General features: G+C 43.5%; 1 protein-coding gene across 3 annotated transcripts in view; it reads right to left on the bottom strand.

Annotated features, from left to right (window-relative positions):
* Nucleotides 1-3,444: 3,444 nt before the first annotated feature.
* Nucleotides 3,445-21,406, bottom strand: part of ifi35 (interferon-induced protein 35) — a 28,720-nt gene continuing 10,758 nt past the window's right edge. For all 3 annotated transcript variants that reach the window (XM_043675011.1, XM_043675008.1, XM_043675010.1), the window contains 5 exons: nt 18,621-18,768; nt 15,461-15,567; nt 13,864-14,050; nt 9,677-9,789; nt 3,445-5,774 (listed from right to left, as the gene is read on the bottom strand). In XM_043675011.1, the coding sequence (XP_043530946.1) occupies nt 5,574-5,774; nt 9,677-9,789; nt 13,864-14,050; nt 15,461-15,567; nt 18,621-18,768 (756 nt within the window). In that variant the 3' untranslated portion in view covers nt 3,445-5,573. The remainder of the gene's footprint in view (nt 5,775-9,676; nt 9,790-13,863; nt 14,051-15,460; nt 15,568-18,620; nt 18,769-21,406) is intronic.

Raw genomic sequence — 21,406 nt, 5'->3', positions numbered from 1 at the left:
ATAATCTTCATTGTCCACCACACCACTTATTTTGGTGTCATCTGCAAATTTACTAACCATATCTCCTATCTTCACATCTAAATTATTTATATAAATGATGAAAAGCAGTGGACCCAATACTGATCCTTGTGGCACATTGCTGGTCACAGGCCTCCAGTCCATAACTGAGACTCCCCCCATCATCCCAGTGAATACAATCCTAACTGATTCCATCTCTCCTCGGTCCTGCCAACCCCTGAATCAATTTGGACAACTTTCATTGCACTCCCTCGAAAGCAAGAGCAATCTTCCTCAGATAAGGAGACCAAAACTGCACACTGTATTCCAGGTGTGGCCTCACCAATGCTCTGTGTAATTGCAGTAAGATATCCTTTTCCTGTACTCTCGTTAAGAATGTCAACATACTTTACTGTCTTCATTGCCTGCTGCATGAGCATGCCTACTTTCAGCAAACAGTGCACAAGGACACCCAGGTCTTGTTGAACATTCCTCTCTCTCCATTTACAGCCATTCAGAGAATGGGAAATGTACACACCATCCTGGACTCTTGTTTGCCACAGAAATGCCTATCTATTGTTTTTACAATTGATTCCTCCATGACTATTACAATGGCCATGACACCTCAAGAAACAAACCAGAACATTCCACCCTCAGATTCAGCTGCAGGAACGTTTTACTTATGTTTAAGGCAGGGTAACTACGTGGTATATAGGATTATGGGCATGGGGTAGGCAAAATACATTGAAGTGTTTAATCAACTATGAAGGTATTGAAAAGAGGGGCAGACTTCACCCCCTACTCCTACAGGGGACAGTGAGGTCTGCAGATGCTGGAGATCAGAGTTGAGAGTGTGTTGCTGGAAAAGCACATTAGGTCAGGCAGCATCCGAGCAGCAGGAAAATCAATGTTTTTTTTTCGATTTTCCTGCTCTTTGGATGCTGCCTGACCTGCTGTGCTTTTCCAGCAACACACTCTCAACCCCTACTCCTACACCTGTTCCTGTCTCCCAGTGTGTGAGATGCAGATTCTGGCAGTGTCTTTCTTCTGTTCCTTTTTATGCATCTCTATAATTTGTAGAACCTTTAAGTGTTCTGACTATGCAGTCCAAGACTGGAAACTTTGAATTACTGATGCCTATACTGTGGATGCATTCGTGCCCTGTGAGAGCTGGGGCAAAAATCTTATTTTCTTTAATATTATAGCTTAGCTAGGTGGTGTAAGAACTGAAAATTGCAGAAGTACTCATCCAAGTTCACGCCAGTTGATTGAAAGATGGAATGAAAATTTCAGGGTGATGATCATTATCTAGAACTGATTGGGTAGGAGTTTGAAGCTGGGGATTAAGGAATACAGAAACATGACAAGCGCACAGAATTGGATATACTGCTTGTGTGGAGGATAAACACCAACTGTTTGAGCTTACAAAAAACCTGTCTCCATGTAGGAATATCTATGTCATTCTAGTGAAGTGCAGATTTCTCACTTCTTTCCTGTTTGGCTTTCAGATCTCTCTTGTTACAGTGACAGGCAATATAAATCGGTTTTGGCCTGCCAAGGCCAGTAAAAATTATAGGTTCAGTTATGCTGTTTTTGTCCTTTGTGTCTATTTTCTTGCCAAGGTTGGGTGTTTTATTGCTTCTCTGGTTTTTATTTTCCTGCCATTGTTCTTTTCGTGTTTGCATATTATCAGCCTCTCTCTGGATAATAGGAAAATGGTCAGCATGCTCTGTGAGAGAACAATGAGAATAGTTCCTTTCTCAATAGTACAATAATGATCCCACATTTACTGTGCACTGCTTGCTTCTGTGAGCATTCAAAGAGTATTTCCAACAAAGCAACAAATGGATTTGATGATTTGGAGATGCCGGTGTTGGACTGGGGTGGACAAAGTTAAAAATCACACACCACCAGGTTAGAGTCCAACAGGTTTATTTGGAAGCACTAGCTTTCTGAGCACTGCTCCTTCATCAGGTGGTTGTGGAGTATAAGATCGTAGGACACAGAATTTATAGCAAAAGTCTACAGTGTGATGTAACTGAAATTATTTATTGAAAAAGACCTGGATTGTTTGTTAAGTCTCTCATCTTTTAGACTTCTTGTAGACAGGGAATAGAGGGATACAGTCCACAGAGAGGCAAAAGGTTTTTAGTTCAGAAAGGCGTCATGTGTCGGAGAATGCTTGATGGGCCAAAGGTCCTGTTCCTGTGCAGTACTGTTCTCCAGTGTTCGGAAGGGTCAGAGAGTGGAATGAACTTAGTAAAGGGGGGAATTGCCTAGGGCTGAAGACATGTGGAGCTCAGAGATGCACATTTTGCTCTCTTTTGGCCCCACACAGAAAATTAAATGAAAAGGTACGTGCTTTTTTGGGCATGATCGGCCCAATATTTCTTCTTTGCAATGAGGAGCCAGTTCAGAGCTCTAATTTGAATTCAGATGCACCATTGGGATTCAATATAATGTGTTGGCGAAGGTTCTCACTGCTTTCCACCTGGGTGTCTGTTTCGCCTGTTCAAATGTATGTATCATTGGCAGTTTTGATTTTTGCATGGTGCATGTTCATTTCTCTTTGGTTGAACGTTAAAAATGATGGGAAGTACATGCAAGGGACACTTGTATCATATTCCTCATTCTTCAGAGGCTAATGTGAACGGATCTGGATACTCCATTAATCCAAAACATTTCCACCAATAATCATATGAATGCTGATCTTGGTCTTGTTTTAATGAATGAATGAAGAGAGCCTATTTTGATTGAACAAGGAACAGATAAAACACCATAGATTTCTGTAATTGTCTTTTGTTACTACTAAAAACCAGACTTGTTTGTTTATTTACAAGGTAAGCAATAATTTGACAGAATCATCATTCTATCACTTTCTGAGGTGTTGAGAGATCCCGTGACACATGGAGTCAGCTAAAGATGGTAAAGAAGGGCTTCAGTTCTACAATTTGTGAGATTACTAGGTATTACACACATGACATCAGAATCTAACTCTTAAGGAATGAGGCCTTGATGACAAAAGTGACCAGCTGCACAAGAAGTAATAGATGTGACACCCAGCTTCAGGACTATCAAACCTTCACAGTTACACAAAAGTTGTGTTGTCAAACGTATGTGGGACTGAATTCAAGGCCAATATAAGACCATATTGCCTGAGGTGTCTTTATATTCAATCAAACAGCGCTTCCACCTTCCTCACTTTATAAAATTGAGTTTTCTTTTCTCCAAAGGTAATATAAGAAATGCAAAGAAACTCTTACAAGCAGCAAAAAATTAAAAATAAGTTAAACTTATTTTTTCAGAACTGGTAGATATGAAAGATGCTACATCAAAGTATTATAATGTGGGAATGTTTTTGATGGCATGAAAAGCTGTTGTTGGAATTTAAATTTAGATTGAATGGATCGTGAAATAATAATTCCAATAAACGAAGAGACAATTCCATCCTTTTCATAAATAAATTAACCCTTTAATAAACATTCCATGTGCCAGCTATGGATTCCTTTTACAACTACAAGGAATTGTGCAAGTGTGATATGAGAAATTTCTTCAGGTGTAACTGACTGAGAAACTTATGGGTGATAATGTGATTGAATGTCATTGTGTCTCAAGAGTTGAATCATTTATCAAACTTTTATTGTTACACAAAATATTCTGCTTGACGTTTGACTGCTTGACATCAAATAAAAACCTAATGACTCAAAGACCACATGCAAGCAGAAACGTCTTTTGTACAAACACGATAAAGAAGCAATAAAAAAGGACATTCTGTGAGTGGATGATACAGCAGTTAGATTGAACAGATGGAGCCAAATTTATTTAGCCAAATTTAGCCAAATACAGGCCAAAATTATTTAGAAAATAGTCAACTTAAATCCAGGAATGATTTTCTTTGAAAGGCCCCTTAAGTATCAGAAGGAAGACATGTCCAGTGTCCTATTTATGTTTGTGTCAGTATTTCTATCTCTAGAGAATATAAACAAGATACATATTAAGTACAGAATAGTGCATCATTCCGAGACAAATTGGAAAAGGTCACAAAATGAATTTTAAGAATCCTGTTTTTAGGCAAATTAGAATACAGGTAAGATTTCATTTAGAAGTAAATATTGTCGCTAATTGAATGCAAGATTGATCAAACTCAAATAACATATATTGTACTATTACTCTTTACACAATTTGTCTGCATCAGTGGATGATACGGTCCTTTTTTAAAATCTAGTTTGATTCCTGTAATGGGATTTGGATCAGCCGTGCATTCCAGGATAGATCTGGATTGATTTGCACTCCCTCTACAGCTGCATGTCTGCACATCAAATCATATGTATTACAGAAGGTATTAAAAAGGATAAAAGAGTCACTGGGGAAGAGTCGAAGGGAGCAGTAATGTTGCCTGTCTTTTGGTCTTTTTCCACCGTTTCCCATTTGACTTATTTAAAACGATTGCATTTCTGACTTTTTCTAGTACTGCTGAAAGGTAACAGATGAGAAACGTTACTTCTCTTTCTTTTCCCACAGACACTATCTGACCCCCCCCCCGAATGTTTTCAGAGGTTCCTGTTATGATCTAAACGATGTCAGAGATAGCATTTTCAAAATTACTTAATTTTTTTTAACAGATGCCACCCTTGGCAGAACATCAAAGATGCAGCCCGGATTTTGAAAAGTGGAGCATGTACAAATTCCACATGAGGAAGTGCTACTTTTCAATATCTGGATTGCTCCAGGCCCATTAATAACTCAGCTACTGCAGCCTGGGGCACTGAGACAGAGTCTGCTCATGCAGTTTTGAAACAGAAATGGCCTACTCCTATTTTCTATGTTTCTGTGCAGCTGATGTGGTGACGACCACAAACACAGGATGCTATCGAAGGAAAACAACAGTCCTTAGTGTCCGAGGCTCTGATAGCAATTGTAATCAAAGTTAACATGGGTTCAACAGAATTACTTGTATCCAATATTCCACCTCTTTAATTAAACTATGATCTTGACTCTTAATGTTTATTGTCATTTACTCTATGTGTATAAATGGATATAACCTAATGGCATTTCGCGGTTATCAGAGGGAGGGTGATGTTCTGAGATCCACAGTGGGCCAGTGTGTTCCAGTTTGTAGTCTCTGCTTTTCTGTCAGTTACTACAGAAGAGTAGGAGGGTGTAAAGTGTTACAAAATGGGGGGGGGGTCTGATTGTCATTCCACGCAGTTCCATGGCCCAGGAGTGTTACACCAAACATGGGACAAGAGTGTCACGCAGAATGATAATTATCACGGTAGCTCTCATGCTCCTCCTGACTGGGGTTCCTAGCAGCACTGGTTACAATCTAAGATCAGAGGATTCACCCTGGTAACAGACTGCGGCAGTAATGGGAAGGTGAAGGGAGATCCCTCAGTCTTGGATCTGTGAGTACCACTGATGAAGGGAAGACTAAATATCTCACCTATTTTAATTTCAAACTACCTCTACTAAGATTTTACTGGAAGCCAACTAAAAAGCATAGTTCAGTTTGGTTATCACATTGTCTAGATAGTTAATGGGTAGAGCAATTAATCACGCTCAGTACATAGCAAATCTTAATTCTCTTTTTCACTATCCGTCTCAAAGCAGGCAATTGCACTTTTTCCCTTGGGAACGTATTCAAATGCATCCACCTCGCCGCCTCCATTACTGGGTTTCTGGAAGTGTATTTCCAAATTATCCCGTAAGATTTCTTCATCCATTATATCCGCAATTCCAGTAAAGAGGGCACTCCTTTTAGAAATGACCTCCTGTACCTGAGGGTAAAACAGAGAGCAGCAGGATATTTTAACAAAATTGAAATACTTCCAATGTTAAAAATCCAGACAGAGCAAGCTAGAAATATTTAGCAAGTCAGGCAACATCTGTCAGAAAGGAAGAATAGCAGATTGGAATAACTCCACAGAGGCCGGTATCCCATCACCAAGTCACCCTTTATCTACACGTGGAGAGTCCTTGACACTGATCCAGCTCCCACAGAGCCAGCTCTCAGAGTGAAAAGGATGTTTGACACTCCTGTTTATATCTGTCAGCCAGGGCTCCCTGAATGGATCAGATTAACAACCTCAATCAGGAAACTCATATTCTAGCAAGTCGATGTGGCCAAGCTCATTACAATCTCTACACATATATTAAAGATAAATCGTGTAGTTAAAAAGGGAACAGAGTGACAAGAGGAGAAAAGGGGGGTGCGATTACAGGATGATTTGTGCAATGCTTGGATGGACAATGGGAGAGAAGGAAATGTACAGATTGAAGAGGAGACAATGAGAGAAATAACAACAGAAACACATACACAATACTGAGTTACCTTCATTCACCAAAAGAAGAAAGTGACTTGGGAAAAACCATCAAAGTAGAGGAGGGTCCAGTGGACCAGGAGAGTGAAGATTAATTTGAGGAATGAACCTGAACAATGTATTGTAAATATTACTCCTATACTACTGGATCACTGTGCTGGGACTATTATTCCCATGCTTCCAGAACACTGGGTTGGGACTGTTATTCCCATGCTCTCGGAACACAGGTCTGGAACAGTTACTCCCTGTTCCTGGATCACTGTGCTGGGACTGTTAAACCCGTGTTCCTGGATCACTGTGCTGGGATGTTACTCCCATGTTCCCGGATCACTATGCTGGAACTGTGACTCCCATGTTCCCAGATCACTGTGCTGGGACTGTTACTCCCGTGTTGCAAGATCACTGTGCTGGGATTGTTACTGTCCAATTCCCGGATCACTGTGCTGGGACTATTACTCCTGCGTTCCTGGATCACTGTGCTAGGACCGTTACTCCCGTGCACCTGCATCACTGTGCTAGGACTGATACTCCTGTACTCCCGGATCACTGTGCTATGTCAGTTATTCCATACTCTGGGATCATTGTGCTGGGAATGTTACTCCTGTGCTCTAGGATCACTGTGCTGGGACTGTTACGCCCCTGTTCCCTGATCACTGTGCTGGGACTGTTACCCCTGTAATCCCGGATCACTGTGCTGGGACTGTTACTCCCAGTTTCCCAGATCACTGTGCTGGGACTGTTACTCCCCTGTTCCCGGATCACAGTGCTGGGACTGTTACTCCGGTGTTCCCGGATCACTGTGCTGGGACTGTTACTCCCATGTTCCTGGATCACTGTGCTGGGACTGTTACTCACAGTTTCCCGGATCACTGTGCTGGGACTGTTACTCCCATGTTCCCGGATCACAGTGCTGGGACTGTTACTCCTGTACTCCCAGATCACTGTGCTGGGACTGTTACTCCCATGCTCCCGGATCACTGTGCTGGGACTGTTACTCCCCTGTTCCTGGATCACTGTGCTGGAACTGTTACTCTCCTGTTTCTGGCTCACTGTGCTGGGACTGTTATCCCATGCTCCCAGATCACTGTGCTGGGACTGTTACTCCCCAATTCCCGAATCACCGTGCTGGGACTGTTACTCCCATGCTCCCGGATCACTCAACTGGGACTGTTACTCCCCTGATCCCAGATCACTGTGCTGGGACTGTTACTCCTGTATTCCTGGATCACTGTGCTGGGACTGTTGCTTCCTGATCACTGTGCTGTGATTGTTGCTCCAGTGTTCCCGGATCACTGTGCTGGGATGCTACTCCCGTGTTCCCAGATCACTGTGCTGGGACTGTTACTCCCCTGTTCCCGGATCACTGTGCTGGAACTGTTACTCTCCTGTTTCTGGCTCACTGTGCTGGGACTGTTACTCCCATGCTCCCGGATCACTCAACTGGGACTGTTACTCCCCTGTTCCCAGATCACTGTGCTGGGACTGTTACTCCCATGTTCCTGGATCAGTGTGCTGGGACTGTTACTCCCGTGTTCCTGGATCACTGTGCTGGGACTGTTACTCCCATGTTCCTGGATCACTGTGCTGGGACTGTTACTCCCGTTTTCCTGGATCATTGTGCTGGGACTGTTACTCTCATTTTCCTGGATCACTGTGCTGGGAATGTTACTCCCGAGCTCCCGGATCACTGCGCTGGGACTGTTACTCCCGTTTTCCTGGATCACTGTGCTGGGACTGTTACTCCCATACTCCCGGATCGCTGTGCTGGGACTGTTACTCCAGTGATCCTGGATCACTGTGCTGGGACTGTTACTCCCGTGCTCCCAGATCACTGTGCTGGGACTGTTACTCCCTTTTTCCTGGATCACTGTGCTGGGACTGTTACTCTCGTTTTCCTGGATCACTGTGCTGGGACTGTTACTCCCGAGCTCCCGGATCACTGTGCTGGGACTGTCACTCCCGTTTTCCTGGATCACTGTGCTGGGACTGTTACTCCCATACTCCCGATTCGCTGTGCTGGGACTGTTACTCCAGTGATCCTGGATCACTGTGCTGGGACTGTTACTCCCATACTCCCGGGTCGCTGTGCTGGGACTGTTACTCCAGTGATCCTGGATCACTGTGCTGGGACTGTTACTCCCGAGCTCCCGGATCACTGCGCTGTGACTGTTACTCCCGTTTTCCTGGATCACTGTGCTGGGACTGTTACTCCCGTGCTCCTGGATCACTGTGCTGGGACTGTTACTCCCGAGCTCCCGGATCACTGCGCTGGGACTGTTACTCCCATGTTCCTGGATCACTGTGCTGGGACTGTTACTACCGAGCTCCCGGATCACTGTGCTAGGACTGTTACTCCGATGTTCCCGGATCACTGTGCTGTGACTGTTACTCCCGTTTTCCTGGATCACTGTGATGGGTCCGTTAGTCCCGTTTTCCTGGATCACTGTGATGGGTCTGTTACTCCCCAGTTCCCGGATCACTGTACTGGGACTGTTACTCCCGTGCTCCTGGATCACTGTGCTAGGACTGTTACTCCCTTGTTCCTGGATCACTGTGCTAGGACTGTTACTCCCGTGTTCCTGGATCACTGTGCTAGGACTGTTACTCCCGTGCTCCTGGATCACTGTGCTAGGACTGTTACTCCCGTGTTCCTGGATCGCTGTGCTGGGACTGTTACTCTCATGTTCTTGGATCACTGTGCTGGTACTGTTACTCCCGTACTCCTGGATCACTGGGCTGGGACTGTTACTCCCGTGCTCCAAGCTCACTGTGCTGGGACTGTTACTCCTGTGCTCCCAGATCACTGTGCTGGGACTGTTACTCCCGTGTTCCTGGGTCACTGTGCTGGGACTGTTACTTCCCTATTCCCAGATCTGTGCTGGGATAATGGACTCGGACTATTACTCCCGTGTTCTCGGATCACCGTGCTGAGACTTTACTCCCATGTTCCCGAATCAATGTGCTGGGTCTGTTATTCCTGTGTTCCTGGATCACTGTGCTGGGACTGTTACTCCCATGCTACTTGATTACTGTGCTGGGACTGTTACTCCCCTGTTCGTGGATCATTGTGCTGGGACTGTTACTCCCGTGTTCCCGGATCACTGCTGGGACTGTTACTCCCCAGTTCCTGGATCACTGTGCTGGGACTGTTACTCCCCAGTTCCTGGATCACTGTGCTGGGACTGTTACTCTTGTGTTCTGAAATTCCAAATTCTTGGAGTACAGGAAAAATCTGGCACTAAACTCCATCCATTGGAATTGTAACTTTGTTCGTCCCTGTGGTGATTTCACCGAATAAATATAAACATTCCTATAAAATAAATGAAAGATACATAACAGGAGAAAAAGATTTTGCATACCGTTATGTTTACAATTTCACCATTGATAAACGGGGAAATCCTCAGTGGGGGTATTTTGCCAATTCCCCGAAAGTCTACTTGGTGAAATTCTTTCTTTGTCAAGTTCTCGGCAACTGAAAGAAATACAAAGAAGGGTAAATACAGATGTGTACTCAAGTTTCTCCTGTATTCCTGTTCATATCATTGCAGTCACTTGCAAGAGTTCCTAAAATCCTTCACAAGTTCCTTCCTTCCTGTGATCCCATTTGCAACATCCATCAGACATCGAAGTGGAACGGAGGGACTTGTTCCTAGGTGTGCACACAATGTCACAAACTTTGCAGTGCCTGAGAAATGACAAAGTCAGGAAGGGGAGGTTTGGACAGAACTTAACCACGTAATGTTTTCTTGTGGCCAGGATACTTGAGGTTGGCTTTCCTAGTGGAACAAAGAGGGAGGTTATTCAGCCCCTCAGGGCTGTTCCACCTTGTCAATTTGATCAGTGGTCAGATTGAGGCCAGGAACTCCATTACTTTGGTCATGAAGCATAGTTTTTTATAAAATCTGGAATAAAAGGACACACTGTTGAAGCTTTTCATCTTGCGGTCACCAGGACAGTCACAAGAATGCCAAATTTTCAAGGGAACAACGATTTACAACTCATAAGACAAGGGTGCTAATTGGCTGGCAGCTTGATTCCAATTAGTTGAATGAAGAATGCATCAAGGAACTGTTGTTGCCCAAGTTCTTGTTTAATTAAAAAAGGATACAATGGTTGGACATGTTCCTTTTGCCTGCAGAGGACAGGTCCCTGGGAATGAATGTGTCTGACACTAGTATCTAACATTCCAAGTCTGACTGATAATCTTAAAATGGTTGTTATTGCAATTTGTGGAACACTTAGAATTGTTCAGCAAATGTTGTCCAATCCAGAATCACATCGAGCACTTGACAGAATATTTGCAACCATGGGCAGATTGATGCACCTCTCCATTTTGCCAATTGTACACAGCACATCACTTGGGCTTGCACCTCGGGTATTCGACTTGGCAATAGCTCAACTAATCAGAGCCAACCTGCCAACCGGTCAGCATCCTTTTCTCACACCATATATCATTGCTCCCTTTCAAATGTACCATTTTTGTATCTGTCCTGGTGAGGGCAGAATGATAAACCTTTGGCAGATTATCCCCTTTGTCAAGTTCTGCACTGCCCAATGACTACTTTCTTTACTTTTTCTCATTGGGTTTTTCTGTCAGAACCATGTGCACAAGCAGCCTTTAAATCCATCACATTTGCTAAGGTTCGGGGACAGAAGACGCTGGGATATGGTTAAATATTATATAACATCTATAATATTTAACCATATTTAACCCCAACCTGCAATTGGTTAAGGCAATGAGTAGCTGAATGTCACAGCCAGGAGAATTGCAGACTTGAACTCCTGTCAATGCAGCAATTACAGTCATAGAGTCATAGAGATGTACAGCACGGAAACAGACCCTTCAGTCCAACTTGTCCATGGCAACCAGATATCCTAAATATATCTAGTCCCATTTGCTAGCACTTGGCCATATCCCTCTAAACCGTTCCTATTCATGTCGCCATCCAGATGCCTTTTAAATGTTGTAATTGTACCAGCCTCCACCACATCCTCTGGCAGCTCATTCCATGCACGCACCACCCTCTGTGTGAAAAACTACTCCTTAGGTCTCTTTTAAATCTTTCCCTCTCACCCTAAACCTATGCCCTCTAGTTCTGGACTCCCCAACCCCAGGGAAAAGACTTTGTCTATTTATCCTATCCTTGCCCCACACGATTTTATAAACCTCTATAAGGTCACCCCTCAGCCTTCGACGCTCCAGGGAAAACAGCCCCAGCCTATTCAGCATCTCCCTGTAGGTCAAACCCTTCACCCAAGATTTTTAGAAAATAATTATTTAAACCTACTCTCACTGTTTGAAACCATACATGCCTTACGCTGTTAAAATATTGAAAATATTCTTCATGACTGAGTGCAATCTGTGGTTTTCTCAACTGTGACATTCCATCATAGGATTGTCACAGTGAAACTCAATGCTCTCCTGAAACAAGAAAATCTACAAATGGGGTACCCTGTAAGTCCTTACCACCCACTGCTAGGTATCCAGTTTAAAACATCAATGTATTTCAGATCTGAAGTGGTCATTTTGAGTCATGGTGGCCTGTGACAAAGTGAGGGACGTGGGCTGGTTCCTCACTTCACACCCCATTCCATTTTATATTTCAATGTACCTCGCAGTTGTCAGATTTCATGTCAGTGACTCTAAAAGGTTTTAGCCTTTCTGATCTATGCGCACAGGAAACGGGCACCAATCAGGAGTAGAACCCCTGGTCCACTCTCTCTTGCTTAGCCCAGAGACAGTGATCTCAAATGTCTGTCACCAACCCGGGCTGAGATCTGTTAACTTTGACCCAGATCGGTCCATATTTCCAACCATTGTCTGTTTTGACCAAGCAAACCTTGGGAAAACTCCAGATAGTCAACAGCACCTTGCTTTTATATGCCACCTTCATTGTGAGAAATACACGAAGAGGCTGTACATAGAAAAGATCAAATAAATGATTGCCGGGGTTAATAATATATAAACTAAGTCAAAACATGTGGTGCTGGAAAAGAACAGCAGGTCAGGCAGCAGGAGAGTTGACATTTCGGATGTAAACCCTTAAACAGGAATTCCTGATGAAGGGCTTATGCCTGAAACATCAACTCATCCGCTCCTCAGATGCTGCCTGACCTGCACCACACTTTATGACTCTGACTCTCCAGCATCTGCTGTCCTCACTTTCTCCTAATATATAAACTGAGCCTCACTAAAGTCCTCAGTTACATTATGGTGAGTGGTATTGGATCCACACTGTGAAAAAGATGTCAGGGCTTTAGAGTGCGTACAATAGGTTCATTAGGATGCTAAACACCAGGACAAAATACACTGAGGCTTCTTCCTAGTTTAGCAACACAGACCGCAAAATGATGGAAGGATGGGATCAGGTAGAAAGGAGCAGAAAGTTCCGAGTAGTTGATGTGGTTCTGGGATGAATGGCCACAGGGACAAGATTAAATGTAAGAGAACTTTCAGATTGTGAAATGTCACTTCCAAAGGCTCATTTTTTAAAAATTAAATAAAAACAGTAATTGCTGGAGAAACTCAGCAGGTCTGGCAGCATCAGCGGAGAGAAAATAAAGTCCACGTTTCAATTCTGGCAACTCTTCATCAGGTTCTGATTTTAAAAAAAGACTCGAAGCAATGACTCTGCTTTCTGTCCTCAGATGCTGCCAGACCTATTAGGTTTCTCCAGCAATTTCTGTTTCTGTTTCAAATCTTGAACATCTGCAGTCCTTAGGTTTTATTTAATTTGTTTTTATTCACTTGTAGGTTATGGATATCAGTGGCTGGGCCATCATTTATCACCTATCTCTATGCCCAGAGGGCAGTTATGAGTCAACCACATTGCTGTGGGTCTGGAGTCACATGCAGGCCAGACCAGGTAAGGATAACAGCTCCTTCCCTAAAGGACATAAATGAAACAAATGGGTTTCTCCAACAACTCTACAAAATAATGTCATGGTCATAATTAAGATGGTGAATTCTATGTTGTTATTGAATTAAAATTCCTCCACGTACCATGATGGAATTCAAGTTTAGGTCCCCAGAACATTCCCCGAGTCCCTGGATTAACAATCTAGCAATAACACCATTCAGCTTTGCCTCTCCAGAATTGGCTGAAGTGTTAAAGCAGAAATTGTTTCAACTTCAGTGAACAGACTAGAAAAGTAGATGGAGAAAGGAAATAAAGGGATATGGGAATAGAATGGATGGATGTAATTTTTGTTCTGGAGGGTAAATACCGATACCAGTCCAAAAGTATGGTGCTGGAAAAGCACAGCCAGTCAGGAGACCAGAGGAGCAGGACAGACGACATTTGGTGCATAAGCAGGAGCTTTCCTGCTCCTCGGATGCTGCCTGACCGGCTGTGCTTTTCCAGCAACACACCTTTTGACTCTGATCTCCAGCATCTGCAGTCCTCACTTCCTCCAAATACTGACACCAAACTTTTCAGCAAAATGGTCTCTCCATGTAACTTTGACGTATTTCCATGTGCCGAACAAGAGGTTATTAATTCAGTTCAATTCACGTTTTTCCAAGATATTTTCAGTGGTATCTTACTTCCTTCAGAAACAAACGTTACTATGACATTCCCAGAATCTTCCAACAGCACAACATTTTCCACTTCTCCTCCACCATTCCGTTGTTTGCTGAAGTACAGCTCCAACTTGTCCAGCAGCTGGTCGGTTGAAGGAAGCTTTGGGATATCTGAAACCAGGATTCGATTTTTACACACCTGTGTCTGAATCTGTGGGAAAAAATCAGCACGTCAGCCCTCTTACTCTGCAGATTACGTCACTGACCATGTAAAAGTCACCCAGTGAGACCTGTCACACAACATCAGACAGAGCTGCCTTTTGACCCACTTCCACAAATATTATAACAGTATCTTCATTGGGCAGGATACTATTAAACGAGAGAGGGTTCAGATGTTGCTGGGTGTGGGAGGTTTGCGTTATAAAGAAAGGCTGGATAGCATGGGAATTTTTTTCACTGGAGCGTAGGAGATTGGGAGGTGACCTTATTGAGGTTTATAAAATTATCAGGGCTATAGATAGATATAATGGTATGTGTCTTAAAGACTAGAGGGCATATTTTTAAGGTGAGAGGAGAGAGATTCAAAAAAGACATGAGAAGCAAATGTTTTACACAGAGGGTGGTTCGCATGTGGTATTAACTTCCTGAGGAAGTGGTGGATGCAGGCACAGTTACAATGTTTAAAATACACGTAGATGAGTACATTAATAGGAAAGGTTTGGTGGGCCAGGAGCAGGCAGGTGGGAGTAATTTATTTTGGTATTATGTTTGAAATGGATAGGTTTGACCGAAGGGTCTGTTTCCATGCTGTAGTAGTTTATGACTCTAAGTATTGAGGTAGCAAGAGAAATGGTCCAAACAGCACAGAAGCAACAGAGGGGCTCAACAAGAAATTTGGGCTGCATTGTGTTAAAAGTTTAAAGAGCATTAACACACCATGGTCACACAGTCACAGACAACTCCATGGTACACATGGAGTGATGCGGTTATATGAATGGTTACACGTGCCCTGTCATGAGACACTAGTGCCCATTTTAAACCAGAAAGCAGAAGTCACATTCACAGCAAATGAGTTGGAGATGCTGGTGTTGGACTGGGGTGTACAAAGTTAAAAATCACACGACACCAGGTTATAGTCCAACAGGTTTAAATGGAAGCACTAGCTTTCGGAGCGCCACTCCTTCAATTGTGTATTCCACAACCACCTGATGAAGGAGCAGCGCTCTGAAAGCTAGTGCTTCCAATTAAACCTGTTGGACTATAACCTGGTGTTGTGTGATTTTTAACTTTGTACAGCAAACGAGATTATTCTGCCACTGACTTCCTGAGTCAGAGACAAAAAAACTGCAGATGCTAGAATCCAAGGTCGACAAGCAGGAGGCTGGAAGAACATGGCAAGCCAGTCAACATCAGGAGGTAGAGAAGTTAACGTTTCAGGTGTAACCCTCCTTCAGGACCATCTTCTGGTCCTGAATAAGGGTTACACCCGAAATGTTGACTGGTTTCCGGAAGCAGAAAGCTCTGTTGCAGAAAGTTTGACACTCTGCCATCTAGTGACCAATCAATGGTAACTGCAGGTGATGAATTTACCATACAGAACCCAGTCACAACTGAGACTTACTTCGATCTCTTTTAACATCGGCAGCTTCAAAGGTTGAGCCTTTATCTTAATTTGACAGTCTCCTAATTCAATCACATGTTCTTCCATTTCCAGTATATTATTAGCGACTGCAAAAGTAAGAAAAATCAAAAGTTCTTAAGATACAAGTGTTAGCCAGCTTAACATTTCCAATAATATTTCGAGATAATTCCAGAAATACAATAAAAAACACAGATATTTTGTGTTCATTGAGCCTTAATGGTTCATAAACTTAGGACCAGCAGTTTAAAAAACATGTTAACTTTAGTTGGGTTCTCGCTACAGACATTACTTAGAGAGAAATTGTTGAGATACTTTGCACATGATCTGTAAAGGCATAATATGATCATTCCATGATGCTTTGTACTAGCACCTCACTAAATTATGAGTGATGCAGTATTCAATGTACTGACAGGCTGCTGAGTTCTGAGATCTTAAAGGGCAGAAACTGAGCTGCATTGAGCTTCTTTTGTGGTGTAAATATAGGCCAGTTTCTGGGAGAACCGTATCCAACCACTGCTGTATTCACAGATGCCTTCTCGAGCACCTAAGGCACCTGCTTGGAGTAATAGATCCTTTATAAAAGCAAACAAGGAGCCTAAATACCAAATGATTTAAAGAGGGTCTAGAACTGACTCTGCTTCTCAACTCAGTGACCCCGAGGCAGTGGCAGCCAGTTGCAACATTTCTGTCCTCCTCCTGTGTTCCCAGCACACCATCATGTATTCACTTTCTGCCAGCATCATGGGCTTCTTGTGGTTTTTGACATGTCACTCCTTGTATTATATATTATATATCACAGATAATCAGGTTTACATGGAATCAGATATAATCAGATATAACAAAGCACAATGCACACTACTCAAACTTACATATATTGTCTTAAAGTCATAAAGTTTTACAGCACAGAAACAGACCCTTCAGTCCAACTTATCAGATATCCTAAATCAATCTCGTCCCATTTGCCAGCACATGGTCCATATCCCTCTAAACCCGTTCTATTCATGTATGTCTTGTTTGTATGCTTATTTAGATAATTGATATATTACTTGGTATTTATATGAGAGTATATATGTTACCATGATAGCAAAGATTAAATTGCTGAGTGTATGCAAAGTTGCCATAGTTTTATCAGACCATACAGCTGCTCTGTGAGAGAGAGATGACTGGTGGACGGTTTAACCTGAAGGTGAGAGGTTATGAACAAGAGTTCTTCTCAGTAACCTCAGCTGTTGCAGGAATTGAACTCACACAGTTACTCTGCATTGCAAACCAGCCATCAAGCTAACCAACCCCGCTATTGTTAACTTACTGACTAACAAGGTGACCAGTTTCCAGACTACTGGCTGAATAAATAAGGAGTAAGAGGAGACCTCTTATAATACAGCATCACATGTCATGTTGCCAACTCGGCATAGATGATAGTGTCTTTTTGAAACCTGTACCATTCTACAACACAGCTGCCAGCCCATGTTCAACTCCCTCCATATGCCTTAGTCCATAATGTGATGTGGGGCTGAACCTGAATTCCTCATGAACTGGCTCCCAGGTGTTGGCAGCATATCCATGTTATTACATGATCTGTAAAGGCATAATATGATCATTCCATGATGCTTTGTACTGGTCACCTTGTTAGTCAGTAAGTTGGCAGCATATCCATGAGGCCCAGTTCTTGCCAAGCCTTGACCAGCCTAACTGAGTAAGCCTCTATCTCTGCACCAGAGGGTATGAGACTAAAAATGAACTTAACCTTTTCAAATGATGCCTAGAATCATAAAATTCCTACAGTGTAGAAACAGGCCCTTCGGCCAAACAAATCTACACCGACCCTCCAAAGATTATTCCATCCAAACCCATTACTCTATATTTACCCCTGACCAATGCATTTAACCTACACATCCCTGAACACTATGGCCAATTCACCTAATCTGCACATCTTTGAATTATGGGAGGAAACCCACACAGACACAGGGAGAATATGCCAACTCCACATAGACAGTCACCCGAGGCGGGAATCAAACTCAGGTCCCTGGTGCTGTGAGGCAGCAGTGTTAACCACTAAGCCACCATGCTGCCCTCATTGGATTGCAAAAATACATGAAAGCAAGTACTGATGACAAACTCAAAAAACCGTGCAGTTTAATGGGTACAACAATAACTTGCATTCATATAGCAGCTCTAGCTCACAGTACATTACTTTCTTAGTTTGTGATAAGAATAGTTTTAGTGATGACGTGGACATATAATTAGCAACTCAACATTAACACCAAAAAAATCAATTTAAATCAAATCTAGCCATTTCATTCAGCCTCTGCCAGCTGCCAAGGTTACAGCTAAAAACCCAAAGAACTGCGGATGCTGTAAATCAGAAACAAAAGCATAAGATACTGGAAAAGCTCAGCAGGGCTAGCAGCACCTGTGAAGAGAAATTAAAGTTAACGGTTCGGGTCAGGTGATGTTTGCTCAGAACTGATGGTAGTGAGGAGTATGTTGGTTTATATGCAGAAGATAGGGTGGGGGAGGGCTAAAAAGTAAACGATAGGTGGGGATAGAGCATAGAGAGAGGGAAGAGCAGTTGGACAGACAAAGGCAGCTCATGTTCTGCTTGGAAACCCTGCAGCCCTCCAGACTCAATATTGAGTTCAATAATTTTAGGGCCTGAACTCCCCCATGCCCTAGCCTCCCACCACACACACCAGGGCTTGTTATCACATACTGCCTATTGTTAGCCACTAACATTCTCCATTAACAGCTGTTCACTCTTCCAGCTGGATCCTTATTGACTCCTTTGTCTGTCCAACTGTCCTTCTGCCTATTTGGGCTCTATCCCCACCTATTATTTAGACCTTACCATCTCCCCCCACTCTACCTTCTGCACATAAACTGACATTTTCCTCGCTACCATCAGTTCTGAGAATGGGTCACCAGACCTGAAATGTTAATTTTGATTTCTCTTCACAGCTGCTGCCAGACTTGCTGAGCTTTTTCAGCAATTTCTGTTGTTGTCAAGGTTACAACTAAACTCAGTCTATAGCAACCAGAACACAGAACCGTTCTGTACTTTTAGCCAATAATTATTAACTTTGGACACCAGAAGACATGCACAACAACTGATTCCTTTTGTCATTGGATTACTTTCTACCTGTTTCATCTTCGAATGTGATCACTGCTGAGCCTCCTTTTATTGGGTAATGAATGCATGGCTTTAGGTCAAATTCTACTACTGGATTGCCATCTTTCTCAATTTTGCCATTAAAGCACCATCGTTTTTCAGGCATGGAGAAAGAAACCTGTGGAGATTTCAAGAAAACCACCATATTAATATGATTGACAATGGGGACAAATTAGCAGCATTTGTGTAACATGTGTTAGCAATAAGATATGGAATGTAGATTGTTCATACATTCACCCCCAGAGTCGGAAATGTGTTACACTGGAAAAGCACAGCAGGTCAGACAGCCTCCAAGGAGCAAGAGAATCGAAAGGCATAAGCTCTTCCTCAAGAATGTGGGGGAGGGTTACAATCACACCCCACTGCCAGAGATATATTTCCCTCCTCATCCCTATCAGCAATCCACAGAGACAATTCCCTCCGTGACTCCTTCATTAGGTCCAAGCCTCCCACTAGCCCACCCTCCACTCCCGGCACCTTCCCTTGCCACTGCAAGAGGTGTAAAACCTGCACCCACACCTCCCCCTTCACCTCCGTCCAGGGCCCGAAAGGATCCTTCCAAATCCGGCAGTGATTTTCCTGCACATCCAAACACTTCATCGACTGTGTCTCCCGATGTGGTCTCCTCTACTTTAGGGAGACAGGATGCCAACTCGCGGATCATTTCAGGGAATATCTCTGGAACAAATGCACCAAACAACCCCACTGCACTGTGGGTGACTACTTCAACTCACCCTCCCACTCCCCCAAGGACATGCAAATCCTGGGCTTTCTCCACTGCCAAATCCTAGTCGCCTGACACCTGCAGGAAGGATGCCTCATCTTCTGCCTTGGGATCCTCCAACCACATGGCATCAACATTGACTTCACTAGTTTCCAAATCACCCCTCCCCCCACCTCATCCCAGATTCAATCCTCCAATGTGGCACCACCCTCTTGACCTGTCCTACCTGTCCATCTTCCTTCCCATCTAGCTGCACCCTCCCTTCTGACCTATCACCATCATTCCCCACCTGTATCTATCCATCGCCTTCTCAGTCCCCTTCACCCCATCGACGTTTCTGAGGAAGGGCTTACACCCAAAATGTCAATTTCCCTGCTCCTCAGATGCTGCCTGACCTGCAGTGCTTCTCCAGTGCCACACTTTTCGCCTTGATCTCCAGCATCTGTAGTCCCCACTTTCTCCTGTTCATACATACAGTCTAATATTAAATAGTTATTACTGTCCAGACTGGGGCATGTTCACAGGCTTTTTGACAGAAGTATTCACCCACAAAGGTGGTCCCGCTGTAGAAGATACTTATTACTTTCAAACAGGATGGGGCATTAGTAAGTGTTTTATGTGATTCACCCTTTTGAAAATTCTTTCTTTCCAACCTATTTCACCGCCAAACTGACACTAAAACAAAATCATAAATAAGCAGAAGAAATTCTGAGCTTTCTCTACCTTCAGTACCATCCTGGCTGATCCTCACCACCCCCACCCCCCACCAGCTCCAGTTGAATAGGGTAGATTAATCCACTACAGTGTGGAAACAGGCCCTTCGGCCCAACAAGTCCACACCAACCCTCCGAAGAGGAACCCACCCAGAACCACTTCCCCCTGACCAATTCTTCACCATTTCTCCAATGTTTGGTACAGCCAAAGAATCTCAGTCTTAAAAATTTCTTCAGCGATGGAGCATTAACAACCCTCTGTAGTAGAGAATTCCAAAGACTCAGAACCCTTTGAGGGAAGACCTTCCTTCACATTTCAATGATAAATCATTGGTTCTTTATTTTGGGACTGGACCTCCATGTTTGAAATTCCCAGTTAAGGGAAACAGACTTTCAAGGTCTATTCTATCAAGTGCATTCAGATATCGCTGACCTGAAACATTAACCCTGTTTGTCTCCCCTCAAACATTGCCATATCTGTTGATTATTTCTCAGATTTACTGAATATTCTTTACTTTCTTATTTTCTTCACCCCAATTGTTTTGGCTCCTCTCAAGTGTCCAGTCGCAGAATAGGGGGAGACAGTGAGCACTGCAGATGCTGGAGATCGGAGTTGAGTGTGTTGCTGGAAAAGCACAGCATGTCTGGCAGCATCCAAGGAGCAGGAAAAATCAACGTTTCTGGCCGGAGCCCTTCATCAGGAATTTCTGATGAAGGGCTCCGGCCCGAAACATCGATGTTTCCTGCTCCTCGGATGCTGCCAGACCTGCTGTGCTTTTGCAGCAACACAATCTCAACGCAGAATAGAGGGACCCTACACAAAGGCCTCTGTCAATGCTGTTCAACTGTACAGGGGTAATCCTTTCACAAATGAGAAGCTCTCCAACCATGCAAATACAAATGCAAACATACTGGAGAGAGCAGAAAGGGAATGTCAAGTTCATGCTGAGCAGCTCTGTATCCAGTTATCCAGGGATTACGAAAGAAAGCACCAAAGAAGGAACAGGAAAGGACAAAATCAGAGATGACTGTCTGCTGAAAAGGACAAGTATACTGATGCTCTGAAGTTGCAACCTTTGGCACTTGGAGGGTTGTGAGTTTCCCAGGACTGAAAAGAAATTTTAGAGAACTATTCAGAATTTATTTCTAATAACATTTTAACTTCAAAGTTTGTGCAAAGATTTGTAGCTCAGGTGCTCGTTGTTGTGGTTCTGTTCGCCGAGCTGGAAGTTTTTGTTGCAAACGTTTCGTCCCCTGGCTAGGCGACATCATCAGTGCTGGGTACCCAATATACCAACCACGACAGCGGACAGCTGAAA

This window comes from Chiloscyllium plagiosum, chromosome 33, assembly GCF_004010195.1.
Source record: "Chiloscyllium plagiosum isolate BGI_BamShark_2017 chromosome 33, ASM401019v2, whole genome shotgun sequence".
NCBI lineage: Eukaryota > Metazoa > Chordata > Chondrichthyes > Orectolobiformes > Hemiscylliidae > Chiloscyllium > Chiloscyllium plagiosum.
Note: the sequence above shows the minus strand (reverse complement) of the source record. Positions and strands in the feature narration are given on the sequence as shown.